This window comes from Vicugna pacos, chromosome X, assembly GCF_048564905.1.
Source record: "Vicugna pacos chromosome X, VicPac4, whole genome shotgun sequence".
Lineage (NCBI taxonomy): Eukaryota > Metazoa > Chordata > Mammalia > Artiodactyla > Camelidae > Vicugna > Vicugna pacos.
In genome coordinates, this window is record NC_133023.1 from 56,152,398 (window position 1) to 56,173,089 (window position 20,692).

The 20,692-nt window shown below is 36.7% G+C and overlaps 1 protein-coding gene and 1 long non-coding RNA gene across 3 annotated transcripts in view; one reads left to right on the forward strand and one right to left on the reverse strand.

The window, feature by feature from the left end:
* LOC140691766 (uncharacterized) overlaps positions 1-20,692 on the forward strand; it is a 302,036-nt gene that overhangs the window by 245,067 nt on the left and 36,277 nt on the right. The window lies entirely within an intron of this gene.
* PHKA1 (phosphorylase kinase regulatory subunit alpha 1) overlaps positions 1-20,692 on the reverse strand; it is a 106,209-nt gene that overhangs the window by 63,031 nt on the left and 22,486 nt on the right. For both annotated transcript variants that reach the window (XM_006218472.4, XM_006218471.4), the window contains exons 7-14: positions 19,330-19,428; positions 18,236-18,382; positions 16,917-16,970; positions 15,123-15,245; positions 12,146-12,241; positions 11,120-11,227; positions 9,696-9,774; positions 2,735-2,869 (exon numbers count right to left, since the gene is read on the reverse strand). In XM_006218472.4, the coding sequence (XP_006218534.1) occupies positions 2,735-2,869; positions 9,696-9,774; positions 11,120-11,227; positions 12,146-12,241; positions 15,123-15,245; positions 16,917-16,970; positions 18,236-18,382; positions 19,330-19,428 (841 nt within the window). The remainder of the gene's footprint in view (positions 1-2,734; positions 2,870-9,695; positions 9,775-11,119; positions 11,228-12,145; positions 12,242-15,122; positions 15,246-16,916; positions 16,971-18,235; positions 18,383-19,329; positions 19,429-20,692) is intronic.

A 20,692-nucleotide genomic window follows, 5' to 3' on the forward strand; every position in this document is an offset into this window, starting at 1 on the left:
TAATATATATAAGTGACTATGCCTTGTAGAGAAATATCTTGTCTTCCCTGGTAGAATTATAGCTGTCATTCAATGTATGCTTAAAGCAATTCTGTTATAGTGTAATTGTTGCAATAATGGAATTTTGAAGTCATTCATTTGATAAACCACCAAATCATCCCTTTCTTGACTTTCCCAGGCAAATCTATTCTCTTTCTCCTGTACTTTGTACATAACACCATTGTTATAGCATTTATGAGATTGTATTATAATTATTTGGTTATATGTCTATATCTCTCACAGCATTAAGCCAAGTGCCTGATACATAATATAAGCAATAGATCCTTAAGAAAGAATGAATGAATGAAACAAATGATGGAGCATACTTGGGAGATAAATATAACTTGTTACTTGAGTCCCTGAAATGTTCAATCATTCATTAAACTGAAGGCCTGAAGACCTAGCTGTCCTTATTTCCTTTGGCTAGGAAACAATAAGTTAGTAAAAGGCTCAAAACAAGGTACAGGCTTTGAAAAAGTAATAATCGGTAAGGAGTTTGCTTCTGTTTGTTGGGGAGATCTGAAGTGATGCAGGTAGATTCCAGCAACGAAGGCTCAGAGCTTGGAAGTTACCTATATCCTAGTAAGATTATGCTGAATTTAGAACAATGGATATAAAGAAGAAAAGGGTAAAAGGTATCAACCTCGAAGTGAGAGCCAGAGAGAATCACATCAAAGGCACCAATAGGACTTGCTCAAACCCAAAACCACAGAGACTTCTAAGAAGGGCAAAGAAGATAGTGACATTCATAGAGTAAGTTTTGGGCTAGCTAAGAAACACCTTCCTTATGTCAAGAGATTTAGTGCTAGTGGGCTGGTATCAGAGACTAGGAGCACATTATAGTTGGAAGCTACAGGGAATGGCTAAGAAAATTAAAAAAAAAAACAACAGGAACCTGCTTCTGGGAAGGACTAAGGTACCCATCTCACCTAGTAAAGCGTCAACTCAAATTAATCTCAGAAGTATCAGAGTCTTGACTTGGCATTCACCTAAGATAGGGTTGAGGAAGTGGAGGGAACTAGGGGTTCAGTATTTTGTAATATTCAAGCTAATCTGTGGCTAGATTTTAGAAATTAATTAGGACTTGAGACCTATATTCAATAAACTTAATAATTTCTATGTGTTTATATTTTAGCTTTCCATTTTTAAGTAAAATTTCTTTAGAAAATTCCAACCTTGCACTTAATTTAAAAAGAAAAGGCATTTTTTACATTATAGCTAGGGTGGAAGAAAGGGGTATCCATATATTCCTAAAGCCAGATGCAATGTTAATAGTTCTGGGAGATCAGGCCTTGTCGGGATAAAATATGGATGCCTAGGAAAGATAAAGAACAGTCGGCTCCGACTGTTGGTCCTTTCCTCCTTGGTTGATTTGCTCTCAATTTAGATCTACATTAATGCCATGGAAATTGAGTGTCTGGAGTAGGTATTAGTAAAAAGGCAAGAAGGTTGGTTTTGAGCTGGACAAAATCTGGCCCAGCTTTAATTACTAACAGACCACTCTTGATGAAGAAATAAAGTACCACACACACAACTAGGCTTTGGGTTTGTAAGTAGCAATCTACTATCTAAGATACATTCTTCATTTATATATCTACCCCTTTGTGGCTTGACTTAAGATTGTATTAATTTCCCATTGGTGCTACAATAAAGTAACACAAATTTAGTAGTTTAAAACAACACACACTTATACTGTTACAGTTCTGGAGGTCAGAAGTTCAAAATGAGCCTTATGGATATTATGAGGTAAAATAAAAATCAAGGTGTCAAGCAGGGCTGGCTTTTTTGAAGGCTCCGGGGGAGAATCTGTTCCTTGACTCCTCCAGCTTCTAGACAATAAGGCTAGTAGCCTTGTCACTCTAATCTCTTGCTTCTGTCATCATATCTCCTATTTCTATAGTCTGATCTCCCTTTGGATACCTCTTACAAGGACACTTGTGATTACATTTAGGGCCCACCTGGATAATCCAGAATAATCCTCCCCATCTCAATCCTCTTAACCTAATCATACATACAGAATTCCTTTTGCCATATAAGGTAATGTTTACAGGTTACAGGCATTGAGGCCTAGATATCTTTTGGGGCCATTATTAAGCCTTCTACAAGAGTAGTTTAGAAATTTTGTGTATTTTTCAGTCAACAGTGTAGTAATTTGTTTAATGTGAAATTTGTAATAACTTGTGTTAATCTATAATTGGTAGTAATTTGTTTAATGGGTCTATCACCAAATTTAATATATAAATTGAATAAAAATAAATATTAATTAAAAATAAGTATTAGATTAAGAAGTGGAAGTTGTTTAATACTGTGAACTAATTCATTACATGACAAGGTACAAAAGACCTAAAAACAAATTCCTTGGCTATTGAGCTACATAAAATTAGCTTGTATTTAAAATGGAAATATAAGTCCCAGGAAAGGGAAGAACATGTTGGTTAAGCACTCACTTGGAATGAAGAGATAATACTGCCTGGTAACAGTCTTGTCCTATGTATCAAAGAGTTCATAAAACACACTGAAAATTATCAACCCTGCTCAAGATATATAGGGTTAGAAACTTAGATTCCAGAGACTCTAAATTCCTTTTCAGATCCAGTTTAATATAGCAATACATGATTAAGAAAGAATAAAAAGGAAAGAAACCAGCCTGTACTGAATAACGCTTTGATTCTGGCAGGCTGGCCAATCTCCTTACCTAGGCTGGAATAAATGTGGCTGAGAATACGAGCTGGTTGTACTCTGATGGGGTGCACATCAGCAATAGTCTCCACATCAATTCCCTTGTTCTTCAAAATAGCTTTTATTTCTTCTGTCTCAGCAAGAATGGAAACTAGGAAAGAAAGATGAAGTCAACAGAAAATTTTATTTCAATAAGAATCTAAAGGTCTCTCAACCCACATACTATTTTTGAAGGGAAGAGAAAAGGAATGGGAGGAAATTAATAGTTATGGCAGAAACTGATGAAACAAGTACCTTGCTAGGTACAAAATAATATTATCTAAAGAGAAAAGGAAACAAGATTTCATGGCTAGAGTATTCAATTCTGGTTTTTGGCTGAGTACCTATGTGCTTCCAGAGAATGCCACACTTACATCTGGGATTCCATGTTTAAATAGGAAAAAAAAGACAAGGGCCAGGATTATGAGGATAATAAAGAATACTTTAACGATATGAATTGTTCTAGAGCTAAAGAATGACAAAAGGCAAGGGAAGCTGAGGATAAAGAATTGAGGTGCCATATTTGAAATTGCGTGTGGTTGTTTTGGGGGATGAGGATAACACTTCTGTAGATTCAGAGCCTGCCAAGCCTGGACAGCTCCTTTTTCTTCCTCTCACACTCATGTCTCTGAAGTGGTAATCATACTCACATGAGAGAAGTCCAGGTCAGCTCCCTGATTCTTCTGTTTATTCTCCCTCTATGGGACTGATACCTGTCTGGGGGCCAATAATCTGAGAAGGGCCTCAGCTGTTTTAACACTAAACACTGGGGTCAAATAGGCACCCTCTTCCTGCTCCTCTAGTGCTGCTAAATGTGCTGAACTGGGTTTGTGAGAAAACAAAGGTACCACTCAGTTCATTCCAGGTTACCAGTACTGTCTGTGTTGAGTTTTGGAGGCAAAAGCCTAGCTCACAAAGTGCTATTCTGCTTTCCTTTGCCATTATCTTTTGTATATTTGTCTATCATGGGGACTTCATGATATTGTGTTACTGTGGCCTGGGACAGGATATGCAAGGTATGGTGATTACAGAGTCCCCTGGACACAACACCATCTTGATTACTTCTAACTGAAAATGACAAAGATTCTTCAGGGAAAATATACAGAGGAGGAATAATAGTGGGCTGACAAAAGTCCAGGGAAACACATGTGATCATTCATTCGTTCACGAATAAATATTTACTAAGCACCTAAACGGACAAGGTACAGTGCTAGGCACTAGGGATTTAGAGATGAATAAGTTAGTCTTTATCTAAAGGAGTTTACAGAGTAATGAAAGTGATAAACACACAAACTGATTACAAAATAACTTGCTAAGTAAACTGAGATAAGCATAAAACATTATGAGACCACCAAAGAGTGACAGCTATCTAGTCTGAGGTTGGCAGGGGATGTTTTCAGAAAAGGCTTCCTGAATGAGTTGATGCATAAGCTGAATTTCAAACAATGAGTAATTCAGCCAGGAGAAAGAAAGAAATAGGAATGGGGAGAGCCATTTTAGTTAGAAGGTTTAGAATGATAAGACATGAAAATGGAAAAGAATGTGGTTGTGTGTGTATGTGTGTGTGAGAGAGAGCAGTAGGGGGACTACAACATACTTCAGTATTGCTGTAGCATGAAATATTTTGCACAGTGGCAAAATATAAAACCAAAAAAACTCCCCCGAAAAACAAAAAACCTACCACCACCACCAATAATAACAACAACTAAATGAATCTGGAAAGGCAGACAGGTGCTAGATCATCATGGATGGCATATGTGTCACTTTAAGGATTTTGTATTTTATCCTTGGGTAATGATTTCCAAATTGCATTCTTCTGAGCCTCAGGGTTCTGTAGAGGGTAGCAGGAGTTGAGAGGACTAAAGGAGATGCAAAAGAACAATACTCTGGGGCCCAGGAATACTTTGAACCCCAACAACTCAGCTCTTTGTTTATATTTTATAAAATACTTAGAAAAACACTTATTTGGTACCACTTGTATGCTAGGCACTGCCATATGCTACGGATACAAAGACAGACATAATCCCTGTAGAAAATGATACTGACATTGAGTCTTGCTAGAGGGCTGAACAGGAATTATTCTGGTAAAAGAGAAGGCAAAAGTAAGGAAGAAGTTATTCCAGACAAGAAGAAATAGCATAGACAATGGCTCAAGGGCAAAAGAGAACAAGGTAGATCTAGGAATTATAAAAAGTTCTTTACAGCTGGAGGGTGGAGTGTGAAGACGCAGTGGTGAGAAATGACACTGAAGACGGGGTCAGGGACCAGATCATAATGAGCCTTGTAAGGCACGTTAAGAAGGTGGGCAATGGGAAGCCCCTGCAGATGAGTAATCAGGAGAATAACATATCCATACCTCCAAGTTGAAAAGAACATATTGAATATGTTGATGATTAAAGAATAAACTGATACACTATAGAGGAACTAGACTGAAGGCAGGGAGACCACTTTAAAAGCTATCATAGTAATGCAAGGAAAAGATGCTGATTACTTAGATTAGGATCATGACATTGGTAATGGATAAACCAGATTACTGAATTATTTAGAAGGTAAAGAAACCAGGACTTGTTGTCTGATTGAATACAGAAGGTGAGAAGGGAAGTATTGAGAATGATTCCTCAGATGTTTATTTGTGTAACTGAGAGAAAGGTGGGCCATTTAATGACACTGTCAAATAGGTAGAAAAGCAGACATGGGTGATGAAGTACTAGGAGGGTGAGGCTGAGTTTAAAGTGCATGTGAAACAACCAAGCGAGTCTGTCTTAAAGGACGCTGATACAGATTCAGGAGTCAGGAGCATAGAAAGAAATGAGATGGGTCAAAGAGAATATATAGAGAAAAAGAGAAAAGGACCTAAAATATAATCCTGAGAAATTTCAACATATAAGAAATGGGCAGAAGAAGAAAAGCCCGGAGGTGGGAGTGAAGGGTTCTTGTCTCATGGCTTGTATTTTCTCTATGGTTTAGGAGGTGGGGTCATCTTCTGAGAGGGTAGAAGTACAGAGGTAGTAAAAGGGAAAAGGTTAGGAATGGGAGGAGGCTGAGAGACAACAGCAAATAGTCCGAGTAAGAAGAGCAGTGGGCTAGGGACAAAACTCCCAGGAATGTCAATAGTTAAAGGGCAAAGAGAAGAAAAGGAGGCCTAGAATAAGACAGAAAAATACAAAATTTAGGTTGAAGGAGATCCAAGAGAGTATGGTATCACAGAAGACATGGGAGTTAAGAGTTTCCAGAAATACAAACAATAAATGAAACAGAAAGATCCACTAAGAAATGGATTGAAAAACATCTGGGTTTAGCAATAACTTAAGCAAAAACATTTTCAGAGGAATAATAAGCTAGTTGTAAAGGACTAAAGAATGAATGGAATATAAAGAAGTAGAAGTTTGGATGAGAAAGGAAGAATTAGATAACTAAAGGGAGATGAACATGTCAATGTACTTAAAATCAGAACCAACAGAGAAAAAGAGTTTGAAGATGACAGGAAAGAGCAGGTTTCTAGGAAGGCTGGGAAAGAGGATAGGATCAAGCATCAGGAGGAGGAGTTGGCATTGGAGAGAAGAAACACCTTTTCTGAGACTTAAGGTAAGGACAGATGAAGATATAAGTAAGATTGTGGTGGGGGGTTGGGAAACTGACAAAGATCAGTTTCATCCTAATTCTTGGCCTTCTGCTTCATCCTGGATAATATATTTTTTTAACTTTTGGGTTTTTTGGGAGCTTTTTAAAGCATCTTTATTTAAGAAGTCAAAACTGCAGACAGGTAACAATTCCAGGTGTTAATACGTTTTGTACAGGAAGGTTGAAATATAACAAATATAACTCAACCAGTCTCCCCATAGATTCTTCCAACCACATCCAAAGTGTCCATCACAGGCAGTCCCTTAGCCACTTTCAAACCAGGAAGCTCAATTCTTTACAGTTAGCATACCAGTTTTCTCCAAGGGTCTCTCTTCCCTCCCTTGTCCCAAGTTTTCTTCAGAGTACTTCTTCCAGGACAGGATTATGGCCCCAGTTGGGAACCAGGTGAATAAAAGACAGGCACCACCTAAGGCCTAGCTTATAAGATGTTATTAGCTTAATCAAAGTTCATCAAATAGTATCAGCACCAAGAGTAAGATCTTCACCAAGTCTTGTTTTTGTAGCCTCCATCCAGGGAAAGCACCACCCAAACTTTGCAAGACAGCTGGATTCAGCTGAGTATAGTGGAAAAAATATAGCACTTTTGGAAGACAAAGAGCCTACAGCCACACTTGATTTGATCATCTCCACATCAGACAGACAGGAATTTGGATTAGAACTTTCAATGCAGAGATCAGTACAGAAGAGGAAAAAAACAAAAACTTTTGGTCACTACATAAAACCCAGAGTGCTCCAAGGCACAGATTTAGCCAATATTTAAGGGAAAAAACCATCAAAGCCTCAACCTTTACTTACAGTCTTTATTGAAGTTGTACAAAAAGAATCTCCCAAAAGTGAAAAAATACATTATATACAAAAACACTTTCTCTTGGGAGGAAGCATGCTCCCTCTTTTAACATTCAGTGCCTTCAACCTATAGCTCTGGTCTCCACTGTCCCCTCCACTGCTGCCCAGCTTTCAGCCTGATTCTCAGCCTCTTCTTTCAATATTATCCAGCATGAAGCAGCAGGCCAAGAATGAGGCTGAAAACAAGCAGCGGGGTTGAAAAAAGAAAAGGTGTGGAATAGTGGTTGAGAAGAATGAAAATGCTGATTGACAATAACAAGGACTAACAGGAGGTATGGTGGGCCTAGCTGAGTTGGAGACTGTGGATAGCACTCTGCTCATTTGTGTGACTTTTTTCCTGGTAGATTTTAGCAGGCCATGTATAGGATCAGAAAATACAGACTGTGAAATTGATCTGGGGCTATGATTTTTCTGGTGGGTGTAGCAGAAGTATGGTGCACTGGTGATTAAGATATTTTAGATGATCAACCTAAAATTATGGAAGGGTAGACTAGTAGAAAATACAGACAAATATAATGAGGGGAAAAAGAAAATTTAAATAGTATATAGTTATGACTAGATATTGGGACTTTTGGGAATGGAATATCTGAGGTGAAACAGTTCTAAAGTTTGGTCCTCAATGTGAGTGGAGTAGCGGTGGACGGAAAGGTCACTAGAGTTATGGATATTCAAGAATTTTGAGGCTAAAATGTTCACTATGGCAGGAATTAGGAAAGAAGAAGAAGGCTATGAGGCAAGTCTCAAAGTCTTTAATGAATGAATCAGAGTAACCAGGAGGCCAATATAGTCAGATGGCATAAGCCTCAAAGGAGAACAAGATTTCTCATGGGATGGGAAGAGTAAAGGTCTTTTATATAATGTTTGCTATATACAGGCATACCTTGGAGATATTGCAGGTTTGGTTCTAGACCACTGCAATAAGGTGAGTATCATGATAAAGCAACTCACAAAAATTTTTAGCTTCCCAGTGCATATAAAAGTTATGCTTACACTATGCTTCAGTCCATTAAGTGTGCAATAACATTGTGTCTAAAAAACAATGTAAATACCTCAATTAAGAATACTTTTTTGTTAAAAAAACGTTAACCATCATTTAAGCCTTCAACGAGTCATAATAACATCAAAGATAATTGATCACAGATCACTATAACAAATATAATAATGAAAAAGTTTGAGATGTTGCAAGAATGACAAAATGTGACAGAGACACAAAGTGAGCAAATGCTCTCGGAAAAAATGGTGCCAATAGAACTGCTTGACACAGAGTTGCCAGAGACCTTCAATTTGTAAAAAAAACACAATAACTGCAAAGAACACTAAAGCAACGTATGCCTGTACATTGATAAGCAAAGACTACCTGTATGAATACATAGGATGCCAAACATAAGAAGGTTTAGAAAATACAAAGGGCTATTTTCTATATAGGATCAACTCCAGTGAAGGTTGGGGTTGAAATGGAGACATATCAGAGGAACCTCACAGCAGGATCTCGTCCCATATTGGACAGTGTTGTTGGGGAGTCAAAAATCACCTGGAGTTTTCTACCCTAGGAGACTAGGATAGTAGTGATGTCATTGAGAGTGTTAAGGAAGGTGGAAAGATCTGCTTTTCTTGGGAGAGGTAAAAGGATGGGACGGAGACATACAAGGTTAGTTTTGCATTTGAAGTATAAGTGGTAAAGATGTTTTATATATATTAGGACTAGAATTCTTAATGTTTATAGAGCTTAGCCCAGTGTTCTGCATAGAGTAGATAACCTCAAAATTTAAGTTGATTGCTAGGAATAAAAAATAAAGGTTTGGAGTATTCTCTAAAGAGGTAATAGTTGGAGTCTCGGAAGCAAACTGATTACAAAGGAGGCAGCCCAGCAAACGAATGCAAGTATAAATACAGGAAGATAAGAGTATAATACTAAGTACACAACCATTAGGAGGATCTGAGAAGAAAAGAATACTAGCAGAAAAAGCACAGAAGGAATACTCAGAATGAAAGCAGAGATAATCAGGAGGCTATAATATCATGATGGTGAAAAGAAAAAGAGTTCCCAGAAGTAAGAAGTGCTTAAGAGTGTCAAATAACATCATTTATTAAGCATTTGTTCATGGTTAGAATTAAAAGCAATCCTGAAACCAAACAGAACCAAGTTCATGCTATACTTTTTGAAGCCTAACAAAATACATCATAAAGAATAAAGTCATCATTTGCTGGCCCAAACCAGACCTGTAATATAAAGTTTCTGCTGCTGGGAATAAGAATATAAAATAGATAAACAAGTTTATACTGTACAGCACAGGGAAATATATTCAATATCTTGTAGTAGCTCATGGTGAAAAAGAATGTGAAAATGAATATATGTATATTCATGTATGATTGAGCACTGTGCTGTACACCAGAAATCGACATAATATTGTAAACTGACTACACCTCAATAAGAAAAAAAGAATACATACCTTGGACCACAACATCTGGCTTTGGTACAGTAGAAAACCTACGATTCAGGGGATCAATTTCTCCAGGAGCTAAAAATCCCTGAAGAAAAACAATAAAAAGATACATTATATATCTTTATAGAAAGCTAATGTTTGAGGAGAAACAACATACCCATGCCAGAACCCCGTATAACATGTGAGAGGCAGGTATGGGAAGGAAATAAACACCTTTACTGTAATAAAAAAGCTTGAACTCCTGAATTCACATCCAAATTAATTTTATCTGGAGTTAATTTCTAGTGGCTGCCACAAATTCTTTGCTTATAATCAATAATTTAAGTCATTAGTCCTATTGCTTTCACATTTACTTATATGCTTGTTATGCTTTCTGTTCAGCAGGTATCTTTTGACTTGACTTGAATTTCTGTCCTTGATAAAATCGGATAAACTCATTTAGCCCTTAAGAATACTATTCATCTCCTTTTTGATAGCATTTAATTTATTCTAATTGAATGAGAAAGTCACCAGGTAAGGATTATTTTAAGCATATTATTGCTACATTCTAATAATGTCAACTAAAGATAATCAAACTTTTATGTTGTGTACCCAAAATTCATAGTGATAAATGTGAATTATATCTCAATAAAACTGGGAAAAACAAAAGAAAACAGAATAAAAACAGCTGCAGAAAATTAATAGTTGTAGATAAACAGGCCAAAGTCTCTGGCTCAAAAAGGATAGCTAAGTCCCCACCTAGATCCTCTAGAAGCCTGGGTTATAGCTTACTTTATATAATAACCTACAATGGGGAAATAGATTTGTCAGTAAATCTGGAAAACTTGGAAAGGGAACCCTTTTTATGGCTCAAAATGTCACAAATAAGCTGGACATAAAGTAAGAAATTCCCAAGTGCTTCATTAAGAACTATCTCAACAGAATTTAATATAATATAAGGAACATTTATAGGGCCCTCTACCAAAAAAATACAAATAAACAAAAAAACTATGATGCTCCCAATCATAGTCATGATACCTAAAATTATCTTGTCAGTTTATTCAATTAAAGACTGAAACATTATGTTGCTTGGAAAAGTCAGCACTTAAATCCATTATAAGTCATTACTATCTAAGCACAGCTGCATTTGCAGTAACCAGGCAAGACACTAGGGGACGTTTTGAAAGGGAACTTTTTAGGGTGTGATGCCAGAACAGCTCCAAGTACAGTATGCTGGGCAAGCATGAGGGACATGGTTGCCCAGAGAAAGATTTTTGTCAAGGATTGGCCATGCTCCCACTCCAAGGACCTGGAGGAAAATATGTAATTAAGGCAGAATACCAAAGGCAAAAGATAGATATACCCTTCAGATTTAATGAGCTACTCACAAATCTGATTGTTATGGTGACTAAAGCAGAAAAAAGGGGAAAAGCCTTGAAGTTTCCCCTTACCTCTGCCATCAAGCTTCCTAAGATATATAGAGACTGACCCCACATATGAGGCAACTTGCCCATGGGGACTCGGTCCACAGTGTGAGGATTTTGATATTCTTCATCAACCTAAAAAAAAAAATAAAGAGATGAAGAAAAAGAACAGGTTTAAGATATTAGACAACAAAGAGACTGAGTCTGAATTGCGATTCATATTCTATAAAACAGTCACACATGCAATGCACTGAAAAGTCAAGCACCATGGCTACAGCCTAGGGCAGTGCTCCTCTGTACGTGGATACAAATCACCTGAGGATCTTGTCCAAAGACAGATTCTGACTGAGTAGGTGCGGGGGAAAGCCTGAAATCTGCATTTCTAACAAGCTCTCAGGTAATGCTGCTGATGTTGCTAGGAGCTTAGTCAACTTATTCCCCACCAACATGGAAGACTGCATCTCTCCCCGGTTAATGCTCTTTTGCAATGGAGAAGAGGAATGATGGTAATCCCAACTGGCATTTTGGGAAAATGGAGACATACTTCATTTTCCAAGCCTGATCTGCTCAAACAATCCCAGATGACTAGCCTCAAAGCAGAAAATATCAAATCCTGAGAGTTTACATAGAACATCACTCTAGTTCTGCCTGCTGATCTCCATATCACTGTCAACCGTAAGGTTTGATTTCTTAAATCAATCTCTGAACAATTTGTTTTACTTTTTAAAATTGAGGTAGGGATGACATACAAAAAGGCCATACACATTTAATGTATGCATCTTGATGAGCCTGAGGATAAGTACACACCCGTGAAACTACCACTGTAAGGTTTGGTCTTACCCTTGTCTCATTATGCAACAGTGCCATAACTGAGCCTGCTTTAAAAATTTATTTTCGAAGGAATAAAATCATATTTTTCTTGTCCTATACCTAAAGACAAATTATAGAACATTAAAATCGGAAGATTAGAAGTTATTAGACTCAAACAAGGCACTCCTTTCAAGGTACTGCTCCTCTTCTCCTAGCTCCTGGGTACAGCACTGTCCAGCTCACCTTGTCAGGAGGAACACTGTACAGCTCTGGCAGAAGAGGGACTCCATTTTTGCCCTTGATGAGGACTGCTTCAAGAGCCTCTCTGTACTCTTGAACCTGTAGATAAAAGAAAAGGAGAACAAAATTTATAGAGATTTCCCTTTGGGGATCAAGGGGAGAGTTGTAGCCAAAGAAGGTCCTATTACAAAGGAGTGTATTCACCTAGTGAAAGGGAGAAGAAAGGGAAGCAGCATTTACTAAATGCTTATTGGAGGCCAGACACTATGCTAGGAGTTTTGGACACCTTAACACATTTAATTTTAATAATTATCCAGGTGTGTGTAATTAAAGCTTTTCTACAGGGAAATTAAGGCTCAAGGAGGTTATGAGCTTGTAAAACATCACACAATGAGTGCAAGGCTAACCCCAGATTTGAGCCCAACTCAGCCTGCCTCCACGGGCCTGTTTTTAGCCACTATGTACTACCCTAAGTCTAGCTTTTTGACTTTAGATATAATTGCTTTTAAAACTGTATTTTATCTGCTAAATTAAGTTTCTATTATGATCAAGTTTACATTTTTTGTTTAACAATTTGCTGTAGATTAGTAATACATAAAAAGTAAAAACAAAAAACCCACTGTAATTTATGGTGAAAAAATATACAGCTGTAATAGTTGTTTTGAAAACACAAATTTGTTCCAGTGTGTTTGATATATTAGAGAATAATTTGAGCAAAACATGAATTTCATATCTGCTCACGCACAATTTCAGTCTGAGAATGTACTCAGTTGAACTGAGTCATGTAATACACAAAACACACACGTGCACACATGAGAACAATGAACCACAACCCGTCCACATATAACATCCATATGTGGTGTTATAACTTTCTACCCAATTTCAGGCAGCTTTCTCTACCACTCCCGAGCTGCTCCCGTGTCATGGCTGCCCAGGCTGCATGGCTCTGTGCCTTCCCTTCTCTTTAATTTCCCCCTTTATCCTCAGCCTATTTTTTTATTCTTTCTCCCTGTTCTATATTCTTTTCCTCTTTTCTCTTACGTTTTCTTTTGTTCTCTTCCTGTGGCACATAGGGTGAGCATGGGAGCCTCTCAGGTAAGCTGGTAAGAATGTGGGTACACATATCCACAAGCAAACTTCAGGTGTTTTTCAAGGCGTAAGTTTCATATCTATTGTGGTATTTATGTATTTCTTAAGCATTTAACATGTAAAGCTGTGATACCGTTTTTATTACGTTCCTATCATTTTGTATGTATTTCTGACAAACTTTTTAAGTGTTGTTCCCAACCACGTTTTCCCTTAAGTCCTATAGTTTTTATTTCTTGAATATGTAGACCATGGTGATTTTCAGGGAACACATATGTGTCTCATTATAGCCAAACTGAACGTACCCTGCACTTATGACATGTCTACCTGTGAAATTCAAAGCATTTTAGGGCTAACTTCCTCTTCACTGAAGAGAGAAGAACTATTCTCATTATATGCACAGGCAGACCTCATTCTACTGCCCTTCACTTTATTGTGCTTCACAGATACTGCATTTTTTACAAACTGAAAGTCTGTGGTAACCCTGTTTGAGCAAGTCTATTGGCACCATTTTTTCCAACAGCATTTACTCTTTTTGTCTTTGTGTCACATTTTGGCAATTCTCGCAGTATTTCAAAGCATCTACCAGAAAAAAGATTATGATCCATGGAAGGCTCAGATGATGGCTAGCATTTTTTAGCAATAAAATATTTTAAATTATGGAATTAATACTTTAATAAAGGTATGACATTGTTTCTTTTAAGACATACTGCTGTTGCACACTTAATAGACTCCAGTGTAAACATAACTTTTATATGCACTGGGAAACCAAAAAAATTCATGCACCTCGCTTTATTGCAATATTTGCAATATTTGTGGTAATCTGGAACCAAACCTGCATATCTCTGAGGCACGCCTGTATAGAAAAAGCAAAGAAGTCAATGACAATACTTGGGCTACTCAGTAGTCAGTAGCAAAGCCAGGAAAAAAAAAAGAATAAAAAAGAATTCAGGCCTTCCAACTCTTTTTCCCCCAGAGTTCAAGAAACCTGAATGTGCTTTGTATTTACTTGGCACATTTGATAAATAAATCTTCCTTTGAGCAAGAACAGTTTTTGCTAAGCAATTTTGTGGAATTTGAGAAGGACAGAGAAAAATGGTAGAATCAAAATAGGGTGGTCAAAATAGTGCGGGTATTTCTATTACTGCTTATTTCATTTCTTGCTCAAAACTGGATACTCTATCATTTACTAAAATTTAGAGTAAAATAGCACTTTGTGGTCCCTGAAACTTTGGTATAACCCTATTATTCAAACTCATTGGCAGTTACAGATTACTATTGGCCAAAGCATTTGAATTACACAAAATTGTATTTTATGTAGCCAAGTATAAATGACTTCCAAATGTGTTGGATTTATGTCCAAGTTTAGAACACAGCCAGTCTGCAGAATGCCTGACACTAAACTTACTTGATTAAATTTCCCAACCTCACTGTTTTCCAGCAATGGTTTCTAAACTACTTTATTTATGTAGCTCAAAAAGCAATGATGACCGTGTTTTCTGGGGTGAGGACAGGGTATGAGTGGGTTGTTGTTTTGTTTTTTGTTTTTTTTTTGTTTTTGTTTAGGTCAGAACATCATTTCCAAGATTTATTAAAAGAAAAAAGACATACAAAGCCAGGAGGTAAATTCAAGCACCTCTAATGATTAAGGCAAGTGGACAGGACTTGTTATTTTGCTTTCTCTATTTGTTAAAAGTCAGTCTGAGTGCTGACAATATCCAGGTCTGTAACTCTTAACCTAGTGCCCTCAACTACTAGTATCTAGAAGATAACTCTGTCTCCTCCCTATTAGGTAAGGCTTTCACTTGGACACAGGCTCAGCACAGCCATTAACTGAAAAGAGGAAGACATAATAAGAACATTCTACTGAAATGCTCTTTTCCCAGCACATTACCTGCTCTGCATTGCCACTAAAGATCCCATCAAGGATAAAGTATGTCCAGAACAATGGCCATTCACACTCAATGTTTTCAAATAACTTCAGCTCAGCTGGTTCATAGTACAGACGATTGGGATCCTGGTAAAAACACAATAAACAAAGTCTGTCTTATCACTGCAAGGTTAGACTATACCTTTAGTTCAGAGGTATTACAACACAGTCTTTCACCACTGATACAGTTTGTTTCAGAGAAGGCAGAGCACATACATAATCCCCTCCCTTAGTACTTCGTCATGTGACTCTTAGTAGAACTGGGATAATAATGACACCACAAGCAGGTGTATGAAGATGTGAGTCTAATTCGTAATAAACTTGAGTTTGGTTTTGTATTTATTAAGTTTGAGGTAGCAGCAGAACATACAAACAGAAATGTTAAGAAGGACAGAAAGAGATGACAGTTTGGGAATCATCCTTATAGAGGTGACACATGAAGATAAGTTACAGATGTAGTGTGTGTGTGTGTGTGTGTGTGCGTGCGTGTGTGCGTGCATGTGTGTGTGTTTGTGTGTGTGTGTGTGTGTGTGTGTGTGTGTGTGTGTATAAAATGAACAAGTAGCCCAAGAACAGAGTTACGGTAAACCTTCATAGTTTGATAAGAGAAGGATAGAAAGAGAAGAAAATTACTATGGGGTAGAGTTGTGGAAATTAAAATAGGAAAAGAACTTCAAGAAAATGTAGGGATAGGTAACAGTGATGTACGACAGAGACGTCATGAATAAGGACTGAGAAAGGGCTGCTGGATTTTTTTTTTTTGGCAGGGCCAAGAGTGGGCACATCCCAGCATCCCTGCCCCACCCCTCTCCTCCCAAAGCTGCCTCTTGGTCCAGTTTCAACAGGGGTTAGAGACTGGTCACTTAGGAGATTATGATGATATTTCAGAGCACAATTTTAATAGTTCAATATGGGCAGAAGTCAAAGGTGTTAAGTCAAAAGGTTTAAAGAAAAAAGTGAAAAGGGGGAAGTAAACCAGAAGAGTTTGAGCTTGATAATTTAAAAAAAATCATAATGGCTCTCGACCAGCAAACCTAAGTGTTCAATAATGTTTACAAAGCCAATGAAAGTGCTTATTATTCCCTTTAATAATAGTTAATTTTCTCCAATGATATTTCCAAGGAGAACTTTTGATATGTAGAACAAAAGGAAGTTAACTTTTCAAGATCAAGTACCATTTAGAGCTAACCAACTGCAAAAGGTGGGAGGGATCCAAAAGAGATCCACTGATAGATATTTCCCTTTATAATTATTAAATATTTGGGGGAAATACTTTGAGACTATGTAAATATTCTGTTTGTCCCTAAACTTTCATCCATTGCTTTAAGGATCCATCAATAGCTCTTTCCTGAAACTAACCAACTGCAAGAGGTATAAGGACTACACCTTCTTCTATTTTATTTCATCCAGAGAGACTCATAGACAAAACTAGGCAACTAGTCCCAACAAAGGTAGCAAATATCAGTTGTTGTTATTCTTTTTTTAAAAACATTTTTATTGATTTATAATCATTTTACAATGTTGTGTCAAATTCCAGTGTTCAGCACAATTTTTCAGTCATTCATGGACATATACACACTCATTGTCACATTTTTTTCTCTGTGACTTATCATAACATTTTGTGTATATTTCCCTGTTGTTGTTATTCTATTTAGTGATTACTTTAAGTACTATTAGTGAGTACTATTTTCTCTGAGTCAATCTGCACATAGTAGTGATTATTTAACTTTGGACTCCTTTTGGGGAAAACAAACCTACCTCTTTAGGAGTTTTATATCCATCTCGTAGAAAGCGACAGCAACCATAACGACCCTGGGAATGCAGAGGAGACAAGTTGGAAGTATGCACATGGGCACAGCAATATAATTAATCAGAAATCTATCTTTTGCAGCAGCTACATGTGCCAACCTATCATCAATATAAACATGATACTTTAAAAATAATTTAAGAGAGGAGGGTATAGCTCAAGTGCCAGAGAACACGCTTAGCATACACAAGGTCCTGGGTTCAATCCTCAGTACTTCCTCTAAAAATAAATAAGTAAATCTAATCACCTCCCCCCACAAAAATTAAATTAAATTTTAAAATAATAATTTTAAAAAACCATGGTTATCAGCTCAGCAGCAGAAACTGATTTCAGCAATGTGATTTCAAATGAGAGCTGTTACAGGCTCTTCCCTAAAGTAGAGTTCTTATATTATCTTCTTCATGGCTTTCCACCATAGGGTAAGTCTATGACAGCCCAATTACTAAGTTCTGTGGTCCTGTTCACACAGTTCATAAGAGATCACAGTTTTTTTTTTAAAAAAAAGAAACACATTAAAAATTTTTTGAGATAATCTGACTTACAGGAAGAGTTCCAAAAACAGTACAGAGAACCCCCATATACCCTTCAACCACTGTCCCCTAATATTAACGCCTTATGTAACCACAGAACACTTACCAAAATTAAAAAATTAACACTATTACCCAAAGTACAGAACTTATCTGGATTTCAACAGTTTTTCCACTAATGCTTTTTTTCTGTTCCAAGATCCAGTTTAGGATCCAATTCATTTAGTTGTCATGTCTCCTTATTCTCTTCTAATCTGTGATAATTCCTCAGTTTTTCCTTGTTTTTCATCACCTTGACACTTTTGAAGAGTGTTCCTCAGTTATTTTGTAGAATGTCCCTCAATTTGTTTTTTATTCAAATTTTTAAATTTTATTTTTTTATTATTTTTAGGGGTGGGGTAATTAGGTTTATTTATTTTTAATGATGGTACTGGGGATTGAACCCAGGACCTCATGCATACTAAGATGGCACTCTACCACTGAACTATACCCACCCCTGCTTCAATTTGGTTTTGTCTGATGTTTTCTCATGATTAGATTGAAGTAATACATTATTGGGAAGGACACCACAGAGGTGCTGTGCACTTCTCAGTGTACTGTATCAGGGCATACATGATGTCAACATATCTTACTACTGGTGATGTTAACCCTGATCACTTGGTTAAATAATGACACAGGCCAAAGATACTAATTTCCCCTTAAAGTCAGAATTCTAAAGAAAAGAAAGGCACATATGGACATACCTGAAGCTTGGTGATGATTTCCTGTTTTGTGAGCTCTACCAACTGGTTATCCTCTACTGCAAAGGCTGGGAAGGAAATAACTGAAAGTAGACTAGCATCAACTTCTTTGGATGTTGAAGCCCGGGGGAGTATTGAATTAAGGATAGACTAAAAGAAAGGAAGTCAAATATGGCACATAGTAAATAACTCAGGGTTATAAAACTAGTAGCATTAGTTTCAAAAGATTTAGGGAAGAGGATCATTCAGATGAAAACTTAAAAATTTTTCAATAGTGAGAACTTAGAAAACTAGCTATTTCTAGAAATCCCTTGTCTTAATCTTGCTCTCAAAGCTTCCTAATCCTGATTCTTAAGCAGCTGCTAATGGATAAAGAATACTCTAACATCCCACCCACAATCTTGTTGCTCCATTAGCAACTACACTTAAGCATAAAGATAAAATGTAGCTGCTGGGAAGCAGGATATGGAAGGCTCAGCTCCTATACTCCTGAAATTTATCTTTTCCATGGAAAATAGCGCATTTTAAAAATTAGAAGGTGAGTTTGTATTCATTAGAACACTATGAGTGTCTAATTAGGGTTTGAGGAAGAGGAGAAAGGCCATCTTGTCAATGACAAGAACCTAATCTTTCAAAACAGAGAATAATCCTAAATAAAGCTGAAGATACATATTTACCACGTAAACAATCTAATCTCCAAACATCTAACCCTAGAGCCAACCAGGGACAAGAGAAAGTTTCAGAGCCACTATCAAAAAGAACACTCAAAACTGACCATCTCTTGTTCTCTTGGTATGTTTAGAAAAGGAGATATTCAGGAGCAGAGCCCAGAGGCTCTTGATAGGACAATATTGGAGAATTCCATACAATATGGTGGGATCCTTTTATAACTTTGGGTGAGAGAACAGGACTATGATCTATGTTATAGTCCATGCCATATCAGGCTTATCTCTATAGGATGCTTGATAAGACATTTTTGGCACATGGTAATAAATCAGATTATATACTCATTCAGGTTCCCTTATTCTAAAGCTCATGCTAAATTTGAGTTTGAGTAAGAATACATTTTTCTATAATGTGGTCCATTATTCTCTTACCTGGCAGTGTTGCACTTCATCAGCTAGGACATGGATAACTGACTGGGGCCCACCTTTCACACCAAACAGGTCCAGTTCATCTAATGCTTCCAGGGCTGCCTTTGAGGAACAAAGAAAGAAAGGACAACTTTAGCATTATAAAGATATATATTTCTTTTCCCTGTACCCTGTATCATATCAATGCACATGACATTTTAAATATATTGAACAGAACAGAAAATATAATAATATTCCTTATTCCCAGGAGCTTCTGAGGTTTTTTATTTGTCTTCCATATTGTTTCAGAGACACTTAAGATGGAGGTTGCAGTCATACTCTCCTGATAAAAACCCTCAACAAATTTGGTATAGAAGGAACATACCTCAACATAATAAAGGCCATATACAACAAACCAATAGCTAACATTATACTCAGTGGTAAAAAATTGAAAGTTTTCCTATAAGATCAGGGCAAGACAAGGGTGCCTATTCTCACCACACTTATTCAACATAGTACTGGAAGTCCTAGCTAAAGCAATTAGGCAAGAAAAAGAAATAAAAGGCATCCAAATCAGAAAGGAAGAAGTAAAACTGTCATTATTTGCAGGTGACAAGATCTTATACATAGAAAACCCTAAAGATTTAACCAAAGAACTGCTGAAACTAATCAACAAATTTAGTAAAGTTTTAGGATATAAAATTAACATACAGAAATCAGTGGTGTTTTCTGTACATTAACAATAAAACACCTGAAAAAGAAATAAACTATCCCACTCACAATAGCATCAAAAACAATAAAAATACTTAATAAATTTAACCAAGGAGATGAAAGATCTGTGCAAATTACAATACTTTGATGAAAGAAAGTGAAGGCAAAAACAAATGGAAAGATATCCCATGCTCATGGATCAGAAGAATTAATATTGCTAAAAACAGCCATACTACCCAAAGTCATCTATAGATCCAGTGCAATCCTTATCAGAATTCCAATGGCATTTTTCACAGAAATAGGAAAAAAATCCTAAAATTTGTATGGAATCACAAAAGACCCCAAATAGCTGAAGCAGTCATGAAAAAGAAAAACAAAGGTGGAGGCATCATATGTCCTGATTTCAGACTATACTACAAAGTTATAGTAATTAAAATAGTATGATACAGGCATAAATAATACATAATAAATTTATCTGAATAATAAATTAATTTAAAATGGATTAAACATAAGACTTGATACCACAAAACTCCTCCTTTACATTGGTCTTGGCAATGATTTTTAGATATAACACCAAAAGTACAAGCAACAAAAGCAAAAATCAGTAAGGGGGACTACATTAAACTAAAAAGCTTCTGCACAAAAACAAAAGAATCAAAAAGATGAAAAGGCAACA